Source organism: Triticum urartu, chromosome 3, assembly GCF_003073215.2.
Source record: "Triticum urartu cultivar G1812 chromosome 3, Tu2.1, whole genome shotgun sequence".
Taxonomy (NCBI): domain Eukaryota; kingdom Viridiplantae; phylum Streptophyta; class Magnoliopsida; order Poales; family Poaceae; genus Triticum; species Triticum urartu.
The window spans coordinates 735833775-735846588 of record NC_053024.1 but is presented as its reverse complement, the minus strand read 5'-3'; the positions used below and the strand labels follow the sequence as shown (position 1 = coordinate 735846588).

The 12814-nt window shown below is 46.3% G+C and overlaps 2 protein-coding genes and 1 non-coding gene across 3 annotated transcripts; all 3 read left to right on the top strand.

The window, feature by feature from the left end:
* The first annotated feature begins 318 nt into the window (after nucleotides 1-318).
* On the top strand, nucleotides 319-1630 carry LOC125546318 (protein SODIUM POTASSIUM ROOT DEFECTIVE 3-like). Its single transcript, XM_048710554.1, has one exon. It carries the CDS (start codon nucleotides 511-513, stop codon nucleotides 1423-1425), a length of 915 nt encoding a protein of 304 aa, XP_048566511.1. The 5' UTR covers nucleotides 319-510; the 3' UTR covers nucleotides 1426-1630.
* A 5040-nt stretch (nucleotides 1631-6670) lies between these two features.
* LOC125546317 (protein SODIUM POTASSIUM ROOT DEFECTIVE 1-like) lies at nucleotides 6671-8050 on the top strand. The gene has a single exon (XM_048710553.1). The coding sequence runs from the start codon at nucleotides 6853-6855 to the stop codon at nucleotides 7795-7797; it is 945 nt and encodes a 314-aa protein (XP_048566510.1). The 5' UTR covers nucleotides 6671-6852; the 3' UTR covers nucleotides 7798-8050.
* Nucleotides 8051-12740: 4690 nt separating this feature from the next.
* TRNAR-UCG lies at nucleotides 12741-12814 on the top strand. Its single transcript has one exon. It is a non-coding gene; the product is annotated as a tRNA-Arg (tRNA).

Sequence of the window (12814 nt, the reverse complement as noted above, 5' to 3'; positions counted from 1 at the left end):
AAATGCTAAACGTACGGGGTTGTTACAAAGCTTTACGGGAACCTTCCCTGTAATCCTCCCTCCCTAATTTTCAGGTGGGTGGGGCCCCTCACTCCCCTTAATCCAATAATAATTTGACAACTCAAATCCATTATGTAAAACCGCCCGTCGATGTAGCATTACTCGCCAGTAATTCATTGATCAACTCACTCACAGCAGGAGTGACTTCTAGCTCTAGTCTGACAAGGCGTGCACACGTGGACAACAAGCTGTGCCACGTGGCTGGTGGCCCACGTCAACACAACCAGAGAGTGTTCCGTGGCAGCTTTGGCTTTGACTTTGGCCCCTCCCTTCCTTCCAAAGTTGCAAGCTTGGAAGCACGCGAGCCAGCAGTGGGCACACAGACATACAAATACTAGAATACAAGCTGAAGAAGAAGAGAATCATCATTCATTTCATTGTGCACCAGCACCACCAACCCAACCCGACCGAGACCAAGAGACTCAGAGTAATCCGGCCGGGTTCCATTCCATGGCGTCTCTGCTTCTCAAGGGCGTTCACAAGCGGCTGGGCCTGCCGTCCATCTCCATCTCCATCTCCTGCTCCTCCGCCGACGCCACCAACATCATCGCCTCAACCACCACCACCAACGGCGTCGGCAGCAGCAGCGGCCGGGCCATCGACCGCCACTCGCCGCGCCTCCGCGACCCACACCGCTCCTCCACCTCCAAGCCGCCAAGGCCAAGCACCAGTACCAGTAGCACCAAAGACTCGGCGTCCTCCGGCGACTCCAAGCAGCAGCACGGTCACGGCAACAACAACAAGAAGAAGAGCACCACTGCTGCTGCTGGGACTTCAGAGAAGAGGCTGGTAAGCCCGGCGACGTCGTCCAGGTTCCTCCTCAACTCCTCCCGGCTGCAGTCCGACGACCTCGACGTCCTCGCGCTCCCCCCGCCACCGCCGCCGTCGTTCATCGACGTGTTCCCCGGCGGCGAAGGGAAGCCGCCGTCCTTCATCGACGCGTTCCCCGGCGACGCCTCGCTCCCTCTTTACTTCGCGAAGGAGGCACCGTCGCCGGTACAGCAAGCAGAGACCTCCTCGTCCTCCTCCTCTGCTTCGTCGTCGTCCGAGATCACAGCCGTCCAAGAAGAGGAGCAGCAGAAGGCGGCGGTGCTGGCGCGGTCGTCCACGACCACGGAGAGAAGAACGACGCAGGTGGTGGTTTTGAGGGTGTCGCTGCACTGCAAGGGTTGCGCGGGCAAGGTGAAGAAGCACCTCGCTAAGATGGAGGGGGTGACGTCGTTCGACATCGACATCCCGAGCAAGAAGGTGACGGTGGTCGGCGACGTGACGCCGCTGGGGGTGCTCACCAGCGTCGCCAAGGTCAAGCCCGCCCAGTTCTGGCCGTCGCAGCCGTACCCCCCGCGCGCCTCCGCGTCCTTCTGAACTCAACAACTATCTCTCAAGTCTGAACCACATCATCAGGATTAGCAGACTAGGTAGCATCATCAGTGTCTGTCGTCCATGCTGTGTTGACGGTGGTCTTGGGCCTCGGCACCCTTGTATCTGGCTCGGACGACGTCCCTTTAGTGCTAGTCCGGTGTGTGGTCTTCGCCGGTTTCCCTTAATTAACTGATGCATGTATGGTTTTTGGGTCGGGTTTCCCTTATTAACCGGACCAACTTTCTTCTTCTATATGCAAATGCAGGAGCTCCCCGCCCTCTGACGAGGTTTCGTAAAAAAAAGCATGTGCCTGAAAGAAAAGAATCGACGGCTGCTGCCACGTATGTACGTCAGGCTAGCCGCAGCTCTATCTTTCTTCCTTTTTTTTGTGAAAGAAAAGAAACAAAGCTGAATTTTCTATACGTGTGTTCTGAATTGAGATATACGCCCTCCGTCTCATAATATAAAAACGTTTTTTACGTTAGGTAGTACAATACAACAGGTCCTGTACTGTAATAATAGTATTTTTTTTACCTTGCTCTTCTTTCTTATATGAATTTCCAAACAAAGCATATACAAGTCTAGTCGATCGCGCACTCAAAATATCAAGATTTGAGAGAAAAGAAAGGAGGAAATTAAAGTTGAGTGGAGAAGAAAGTGTAGAATCGAACTTATCCCGGGTGGTGCCGTTTGTCATTGTTTAGTATGTAACATTTTGATTCTATTCGGGTGGACGACATGGATGGTTCTCACAAAGATGACTACGAGTATCACATTTTTCTTTTGGATTATACATATCTTATTATTCTCCATCCACCACTAGCAGCAGCATAAGTGCAAAAGCCAAGATATCCATCCATCTAAGTTGATTGTAATCCATCATTAGCCGCCGTGTAGTAGTACATCAACAGCAGTGAAAGAGCAATTGGAAGCTTAGACGTCAACATTCTTCACATTTTACTCTGATCAGCTAAAGAAAACATCTTGTTTCCCTATCACAGAGATCGATAGGGAGTTCATGCTTGTTAACAGATTTTGGTTGTTTTGGGTGGAGGTGTCATGATTGATATGATATAACATCGATCCATCGACCAGCAAAATCAAGCCCAGATAAGATTGGTCGAAAGCAAAAATATATATGAGTATATGACCCTTCTTTGCATAGTTATATATACACACACTCAAAAAGCTCTTCTGCGCTACACTAGGGAGTACCTTGCTGTCAAAGCGACTTGATAAGATAATACAGAGAAAACAACAACACTCGCCACTCCGAAGGCTCCATCCATGGTTTCCGACTTCGCTACAAACATAACAAAAACCAACACTAACCGCCGGCCTAGATAGCTAGCATGTCTTCTTAATTACGAACCTGTGTTTAATAAGCTACTCCGAAGAGTGCTGCATAGTTAGTACTCGTATGTTGTAATGATTTTTGGTATCTATAATCACATACAGCCCTAGGCTACTCATGAACACAATTTTTAGAGTCATAGCATATACGCACTACCCGATCGTGCACTCATAGCGTACACAAAGAAACGAAGAAACTGGTAAAAAAAAGGAGCAGGCTGAGCATGTAGTGCTTGTTTGAAATGCTGTTCAATGAAAATTATCCCTTGTTTCTTATCTTTTGTTTGGTTTGAAATGCTGTTCAATGAAAATGTTCTGGACTGTGGAGCCAACATCTACAACAAATCCTAGCTCAGTCGTATGAGTGACTGCCATGTTATTTCTTAGTACTACAAGATACTAAGAATGGATGAGTGTCGAGATGTGGAAGGTGGTGTACCATTTCACATATAGTGCTATTTTTCTTGGATGGAACTTTGAAAGTAACACTTAGTTTTACAAGGGCTCTTTGTTCCCCGTGTTGTTGTCAGTTTTTCAAATCGGATGAAAGAAACCACATGCGTGTGAAAGACGACCAATCCATAACTAGCTAGGAGATCCCCGCAAAATAAAAACAAACATACACGCGCGAGAGGAAAGCAGCAATGTGCACTCTTTTTTTTTAAGAAAACAGAAAAGCAATGCGCACATTGTATGACAAAACCAATGAAAGAAAGTGCCCCCGGTAGGAAGCATCAGATTCTATTCGAGCTCATGGTGGTCGTGGCTCCCTCTACCAAACGTATACATGCCGCGCGCGCGCGCGCGTGTGTGGACAGCTTACCATCTGACACTTTTTTATGAGATGTAGCTGCTTCCAAAAAAATATTCCCAAAGCAGCTTAGCACATACATACACACGGGGGAGAAAAAGGGGGGAAAGAGATGGAGAAAGATAGGAGTGATAGCTTGCTTTTTAGAAACATGCTGGGATTTTTGTGCATGTTTTGCCCGGGTTTTTCCAGGATGCTTTGCATACCCGTGCCCGTTTCTCAGTTGACTAATCGAACTAGGCTGCATGCACCAAGGATACTCCGATAGCAGAACTTTTTATTGTGCCTAACATACTTATAGAATGGAAGGGTCCGCTAAACAACACATATATTCTCGATGTACAGTTTAACAAGATTATTCGATGATGGATTTTAATACTTCCTGCGTAACAAAATATAATACATTTTTTATGCCCTGTGCAAAACCAAAAAATATCTTATATTTTGATACAAAGATAGTATGTATAACCAAAATGTGGCTGAAGATATTTCAGTTTACATTTTGGATGTATATGATTTTACTGGCTGTTTTCGTTGTGCAGTTAAAATAGAATTCTAAAAAAATTACTATACTCATTGGTAGTAGAGTGTTAAACTTAAACACCATGCTACCTCGAAGGAAGGCACACTTTGACTTTTGTAGAGCAAATTCACCGGGAAAAAAGTGTTAGAAGTGAATAGAGAGAAGATTGGCGGAATATGATGGATGTTCTATTGAGCCTCACGGCGAGTATATATAGGAGTATAGATTTGAAGGGCAAGAAGCCTCTCGTAGAGATAAGGTAGGAGAAGGATTACAAATCCTAAACTACCAAATACATGTAGCTCAAATATATCTCTAATATCCCCCGTGGTCGTAGCGATAATGTTGCGAACAACAGAAGCGTCGCGGACGGTGAGACTGGAGAGAATAGCAGCCAATGGGCTGCCAGCGGGAGCGCCGGGGATGGTGTCGCACCGCGCCGCGGACGCGTAGACTATAGAGGAAGCCGATGAGTTGCTCAAATGAGGTGATAGCCATTTGTGTTTTTGTTGAGGTAGCTCTGGTGTACCTGTGACGAGGTAGATATAGAAAGAGAAAAAAGATGCATCTGGAAAAGGCTCCTACTCCCCAAAAGGGCAGAAATTAAGGAGACAATATACACCTGCGTCTACCTGCCATTGTTTCAGTGCAGCTTCTCCGGACGAGGATGCATGCAGGCCGGCCATGATTACACCAAAAAGTAAATTAAAATTTGCCTAGGGATTGGTGCAGTCATTGGCTTTTCTTCCATATTGGACAAGAAGTGGCAAGTTGTGGTGCACAAATTAAGGGATCATTTTGACCATTGTGCCAGCTAACTGTGCTACATATATGTATAGCAACACCACCTTTCCTTGGAATATGTTGGTGTATTCTTCCTTTCTAGCCGTCTCCCGCCGCTGCCTAATTTCAGGTACGCGTGCATCTAGCTCGGCGTTACACGTGGTCCATGTTTAGTGCGTCTTTTTTTAGCTTCCTGCAAGCTTTCCTTGTGGCACCTTTTAAGTAAATAAAAGAAATGTCTTTACAAAATAATGCTAGATCATGCAATGCAAGTTCGATGGAGCTTGGTACAAGTCATGATTAGTTGTAATAGTAATTGAGTAGTAAGAAAATAACGGAACACCAACAACTACGACGACTAATGAGTAGTGCACCAATTTATAATAGTATGATCAAATTGTAATCCATGCATTTCACCAAACAAAGACGTTAGACAAACCGGTCAGCAGCGGTGATCTGCACCAAATCGATCACACGCGTAAGTAAATAATTTTGCGTTGCTTCCTCGCTGGTCGTGTATAAATGTCAACAAAATAAAAGGTGGACAGTGACATAATGACATGTGTAGCTGTTTCTTACAGCAGACTACGAAGAAAGTTCGCCGTGCTCCTCTCGGGTCCTTTTCTCCTTCTCCCGGCCACGGAGGAAGAAAGAGTGGCGGCTGTTGCACCAAATGTCTCGAATATATTCGGGTCCCTTTCTCCCTATTCTTCTTCTGACTGACTTGTACTATACGATTTTGATGGATGGATGAATGGCGACGAGCAGTAATCCGATCGACCAAGCTGTACAAGTCGATGCCTACGTGTCTTTAGCTCTATACATATGCGTGTGCAGTGTGCTAGCTGTATTTGACTTGCTCGGTAGGATCGTTCGGACCTGAGGGAATCAACTGACACTATTTTCTGAAATTTTCAGTCCATTGAGGGATAGGCGGTCCCTATTTTCATTCTACGCTAACGTATCTGAATATGAACATCGGATGCGATACATGTATGTTTATTTATGTCAGAGACGAAGATGTGCAGTACATAGTATTAGCACTGAAGTAGCTCCATGATCTGTCACAGTGAATCTCTCTCTACGTGCGGGCTCGCATGCATGCATGTGCAGCTGCATCGAATCTCTAGGCTACTGCACACGCGCGTCCGTCGTGGATGCCATCTCAGCTGTGTGTGTCATGTTTAAACTAGTGATATGCATTACTATCAGCAGTGAAATAGTTCCACGATCTAGCGCACCGGCTAGTATTCCGGTGCAGATTTGGCACCATCTATATATCAACGTCGAATCTCTAGGCACGCGCGTCCGGCCGTCCGTCGTGGATGCCATCTCAGGCTCTCAGCTGCGTCGCCTTTAAACTAGTCGGCTCTCAAACTAGTGCAGACAGGTCCAGAGCTTGTTCGTCAGCAAAATTTACGGCACGTACAGATTAGATCCTCCTGCTGCTGATTACGCGATAGACACTGCTGCTGCTGCTGCTGCTGTCGATATGTAACGGGCTGATTCCAGACAGGCAGTACACGTACCTGCCGACTGATGATGTCAGTCAGCGTGCATGCAGATGCACAGCTCTGCTGGTCTTGTCCGGCTGGTAGGTACAGTCGGTAGGTGAAGCTAGTGGCCAGTAGCACACTCACTGACTAACTCACTCACTACGGTCCGAAACCGTCCAGCTGGATCAGAGCATGCTTGCATATGCTGGAGCAGCACGCACACGTGGTCACACAGGTTGTGCCACGTACATGTCCCACGTCAACCCAAGAAGCAGAGTACACTCCATGGTAGCGGTTTTGGCTTTTGCTTTGGCACCTTCCTTCCAAAGCCCCAAGTTTAAAAGCTCCTTTCTCGCCGAGAAGAAGAAGAAGAGAATCACCATTCATTTCATTTCATTGTGCACCACCAACCCAGACCCAGAGAGAGACTCAGAGTAATCGGGCCGGCCATCTTGCTTCGTTCCATGGCGTCTCTGCTTCTCAAGGGCGTGCACAAGCGTCTGGGCCTGCCGTCCATCTCCATCTCCTGCTCCTCCGCCGACGCCACCAACATCATCGCCTCCACCGGCGCCGGCGCCATCGTCGGCAGCAGCGGCCGGGCCATCGACCGCCACTCGCCGCGGCTCCGCGACCCACACCGCTCCTCCACCTCCAAGCCGCCAAGGCCAAGCACCAGTAGCACCACCAAAGACTCGGCGCTCTCAGAGGACTCCCAGCACCAGCTGCACGGCCACGGCACCAAGAAGAAGAAGAAGAGCACCACTGCTGGTGCTGCTGGTATCAGTGGCGGTACTAGATCTTCGGAGAAGAGGCTGGTCAGCCCGGCCACCTCCTCCAGGTTCCTCCTCAACTCCTCCCGGCTGCAGTCCGACGACCTCGACGTCCTCGCGTTGCCCCCGCCTCCGCCGCCGTCCTTCATCGACGCGTTCCCCGGCGGCAAAGGGAAGCCTCCGCCGCCGTCCTTCATCGACGCGTTCCCGGCCGACGCCTCCCTGCCGGCTCCCTTCGCCAAGGACGCGCCGCCGTCGACTGTGCACCAAGCAGAGTCTTCGTCGTCAGGGACGTCCTCCTCTGCTTCGCCGTCATCAGAGATCACGGCCGTCCAAGACACGGAGCAGCACAAGGCGGCGGCGCTGGCGCGGTCGTCCTCGACGACGGCGGCAGCGAGGACGACGCAGGTGGTGGTGCTGCGCGTGTCGCTGCACTGCAAGGGGTGCGCGGGCAAGGTGAAGAAGCACATCGCCAAGATGGAGGGCGTGACGTCGTTCGACATCGACATCCCGAGCAAGAAGGTGACGGTGGTGGGCGACGTGACGCCGCTGGGCGTGCTCACCAGCGTCTCCAAGGTCAAGCCCGCGCAGTTCTGGCCGTCGCAGCCGTGCCCGCCCCGCGCCTCCCCTTCCTTCTGAAATCTGAACGCGCCAACCAGTGGTCGCCCATGGCGGATCACTCGATCGAAGTACGTAGTAGAATTAGAACCTCGAGCGAGATGGACGGCTGCCACGCACGTAATACCTCCATATTTCTTTCCTTTTTCGTTCTTTAAAAGAAACGGCATTGAAGCTCCTTGCCTTGGCATGCATGTGCACCCATGGATTTTCGACGCCTGTACTCTGAATTGAGATAAGTATCTACTGGAGTACTACAGTTCCTTTTTTTTTACCTTGCTCTGCTTTCTTGTCTGAATTTCGAAACCACGCGTAGACGGTGCACTCAGCCACGCGTAGGGAGGAGCGCAACCAAAATATCGAGAGAAAACAAAAGGGAAAATCAAAGGTGAGTGGGGAAGAAAGTGTAGAATCGAACATATCCTGGTGGTGCCGTCCTGCTTGTCATTGTTTAATGGAGAGCCGTGCTAGCTGCTCTGATCCATCGACCACAGATTAAGATGACACTGGGTATCACATTTTTGGTTTTGGATTATTTATACTTATAGTATCCTCTTTCTCATCACACTAGCAAATACACCTAATCTTTGCCGAAAAAGCAGAGACACGTCATTAGCTAGCCATGCACATCAACGTACGGCAGTGAAAGACGAAATTCTTCTTCCAAGTTGACGACAAAGGCATTACCAGTAAACAAATGACGGATTTGTGGAATTTCATGGCCACCAAGCTTGATTCAACGTCAACTTTGCATATATTATTGAGAAAAACATCTTATTTCCCTATCAGAGAGATCGGTAGAGAATTCATTCCTTCTTGTTAATTGATTTTCGTTGGTTTGGGTGGAGGTGTCATGATTGATACGATAAGATCGATCCGTCTACCAGGAAAATCAAGCCTAAAGTAGGTCCGAAACTAAAATATATACTACTCCTTTGGATAGGAGTACGTAGTAGTATATGCACACTGAGAGGGGCTCTACACGACGACCCTGCTGTCAAAGCGATTGGCAATGTACAGAAAACAACAACACTCATCTGTCAGAAAGCTCCATCCACGAGTAGCTTCCGCACGGTTTCCTACTTAGCTACAAACATAGCAAAAGCCAAAAGACATCACTTGATTAACAACTTACGCTTCAAATGTATATTTGCTAACCACCGACCTTGCTAGCTTCTTGATTACGAGCCAGTGTTTAATTAGTTACTCGAAAGGGTGCATCTGTAGCGATCAGCACAGCACGGTATAAACATTTCTACCATTCACCAGCGCTGACCAGTTCCATTGCGTTTGTTCTATGTATTTCTCTCTATTCGACCCTTTATGTGCATAATAATAGTTTAATAAAGAACTCATTGAAATTACAGTTTGTCAGAGTTTATTTCTATAATTATTCGTTCCAATATTTTCATCATTCTCAAAAGCATTCCTTTTTTTCTTGCAGGGAGTAAAAGTATCTAATTGCGAGAGAAAAAGAAGAAGAAAGAAGGAACAAAAAAAATGGAAAAGGTTGATTTAAAAAAAGCATGCTGAGGAACGAACTTATGCTGGTGCTGGAATTTTTTTCATTTCTTATTTTGTGGGGAGTCACGGATGTTTTGATTCTGCTCCGATGGACATTTTTAGATAGATACATCGATCTACCACAAAGATAAGATGTATCACTTTCTTTCACCCGTAAAGCATAGAACAATTGTTCTATAGTAAATCTTCATTAATCAAAAAAGTATATTACATGGGGGGGGGGGGGGGGGGGGGGGGGGAGAAAAAAGGAACAAAATAAAGAAAGGCCCTCCAGAAGGGAAAAGGCTAGCCAATGCCTGATATAGAAAAAGGCCCTCCAGATGGGATTACATACTATTGTCTATCCACTGTGAGAGTTCTTGAACATGCTTCTCTTGAACTTTAAATCGTAGCAGCTTGAGGTCTTGTTTAAGATAGAATCTCCGGGCCTGGATGGATTATTGTTGAGCTCTGAATTTTTTTTCCCATTTCTCTGTGTCCAAATATTCCAGCATCCCAAAATGACAATTTCTGGAGCAAAATACTTAGGGAGTAATTCAGTGGCAAACATGATTTCCTCATACACTGAGGCGCCTCTCTTCTTGCTAGGGATCAGAGTGTTCCAACATTCTTGTGCAAAGTTACAGTTCAAGAGCCGGTGCATGGTGGTTTCCTCTGCCATCTGACTACAATTAGGACAAAAAGGGTTGTCCAAATGAGTGCAGATTTTTGGAGGCCGAGCTCCAGTGAGCTCGGTATTTTGAAAAAATCAAAAAGCATATTTAAAAGTTCCAAAAAAATCTGAAAAAAATATCATGAAAACTTATATGTATTCCGTAAGAACGTGTTAAATTTCGTCGAAAAATGTTGTGATTTATAGGCTGTACAAAAATAACAAATTTCTGGCCCAATAACAAAAATAAAAGGCCCATTAAAAATGTGTATTTGTCTTTTTCCTGTAGGCCACATGTAAACGTATAATACTGTGAAATTTTGCATATACATAGTATACATGTGCATGTGTGTTCAAAAAATAAATTTGAAAATTTTCATGCTCCAGAAAAATAAAAAATAAAAACGAGCTCACTGGAGCTCGGCCTCCGATGGCATTTTCCGTTGTCCAAATGCATTATTTTGCTCTTTAGAAGAGCTCTTGTGTTAATTTTGTAGTGGGCAACCAACCAAAAGAAGATCTTATGCTTGAGTCTACTGGAACTGCTCCAGATTAAGCTGAAAATAGGATGCCCCACTTCATCTCCCGTCAGCATGATGTACATTTGCATGGATGAATATATGTTAGTTCTACCATTGCATATCCATTTATCCTTGCTGCTGGGATCCACCTCTGGGATGATTTCTCTCATCTTGTTGAACTGCTCAAAAGTTTCAGTGGACATTGCTAGGTGAAAATGTTCCGTCCAATCATGAGAATCACTGAATTTCTGCAAGGAAGGTGAGTCATCAATTGCATAGGAGTGCAGTTCAGGAAAATTTTGTTGTAGATCTTCCCCTTCCCAGTTATGCTTCCAGATCGGAACAGATTGTCAAGATGTGATTTTACATGCACTGGCTTCCTTAAAATCATTCCAGAGCGAAAGGTGGGCCTTCCATCAAAGTGATCCTTCTGGTTTGCCCAGAGGTGCATTTCTCTGATAGTACTTCTCCCAAATGAGCTTGATCCAGGGGATATCTTCTTTGTTTAGGAACTTGTAAATGTTTTGCATGAGCACAGCCTTATTATGTACAACAATATCTAGTATTCGAAGACCTCCTTGTTGTTTTGGTTTGCAAACTTTAGACCAAGCAGTCAGAGCAGTGCCCTTATCCTCCACACCATACTTTCTTCATAGGAAATTCTACACATATTTGTTGATTTGATCAATTACTCGAACTAGCAGAGCCAGGGTACACATGGAAAAAGTTGGCAGTTCAGAGAAGACTGATTTGATGAGCAAGAATCTTCCATCATAAGAAAGGAGGGTGTCAATTTTTTGGATTATATATGTACTCATCCCAGGGTACACATGAAAAACATAACTTGTAAATGTTTTTCATGTACAAAGCCTTATTGTGCACAACATTATCATATGGAAAAACAAACTAGGTCGGAAACTGGCAACATGCGGACGTGGACAAGCCGCCTCCTCCCCTAAAAAAATAGGGTTTATCCGCCTCCCACAGGCGCCGGTCTGCCTCGTCCCCGGTGGCTTTAGGGCCATGGGAGCATGATGGATCCCGGCCCCTATTGATGGGAGGGCCCGGTGTTTAGATGTGTTTATGATTTTTTAGGGTTTGTATCCTGCTCAAGAAGGCGAGACGGCGGTGGCTCCCTGATAATGAAATAAGGTTCTTCCCGCCTAGCTCAGTTCTAGTGGTGCATCTAGTATCGTTGGTGGGCGTGTGGAGGTGTGTTTCCGGCGGATCTGCATCGTCCATCTCCGTATGTGTGATCCTTTTAATCTTTTCCACTCTTCATCGGTGGCAGTTGTTGTTATGGTGCGCTGGTCGTATAGGTCCTTAGCATGAAGAATTCCGGACTGTCAACTACAACAAGTTTTGTCCGACTCCGATAAGGGATGGGCGATGACGGTAGCACGCCTTTGGCTCGCTTCGGTGCTTGTAGTCGTCGCTAGGTGGTCTATGAATCTGGATGTAATTTTTCTTATTTATTTATGGTGTTCGTTGTATTGCCATGATTGAAGGTTAAGACATTGGATGTTTTCCCACAAAAAAAATATATATATATATATGGAAAGCAAACTTCTTTCCCTTTCACAGGGATTTATCTAGCTAGGATATTTTTGGTGGATTTGGGTGGAGGTGTCATGATTTATTGATACGATAAGATGGATGGATCAGTGATACGATAAGATGGATGGATCAGGAGAAATCAAGCCAAGGTAGGTAGGTCCATACCCAAAAAATATACTACCACTTGCACACTGGGTTAATTTAGTTTGCTCTAAACTAGTACACTGGTACCACGTAGACAGCTCCATCGCTCGGAAAGCTCCATCCATTGATCCATCGATCCATCCGCAGCACGAGGTACGTACGCAGTAGCTTCGCATGATTTCCACCTTTTTTTTTAGATGCATATACAAATTGACAGAGCAAAAGACACCACTAGAAACTACACTGCTACCTAACCGCCGGCCTAGGCTAGTTAATTGTGTTAGCTAACCGGTGGGTTAGCCTGGCCCACGAATGCTGCATATCAAGCAAAAATGTATGCTTTGGACTCTTCCCCTTCGAAGCCGTGCATCCATGTCAGAATGTACTTTTCGTTCCCTTTTTGCGTTCTGAATTTGGATTTTGACTTTTATCTCTATTTGAGCGACTGTGATCCGCAGTAGTACGTTCTTGTTTCAAATATCTCTTTTGGCATCGCTAAAAAAAACACACATTAGATTTCAAATATTTTCGTGTCCTAACCAGTACGGACGTAGAAATGTCATCGTGACCGCATAGCGCAGTGGATTAGCGCGTCTGACTTCGGATCAGAAGGTCGTGGGTTCGACTCCCACTGTGGTCG

Coding starts and splice junctions, on each gene's coding strand:
- LOC125546318 (XM_048710554.1), top strand. CDS start 511: ATGGCGTCTCTGCTTCTCAAGGGCGTTCACAAGCGGCTGGGCCTGCCG.
- LOC125546317 (XM_048710553.1), top strand. CDS start 6,853: ATGGCGTCTCTGCTTCTCAAGGGCGTGCACAAGCGTCTGGGCCTGCCG.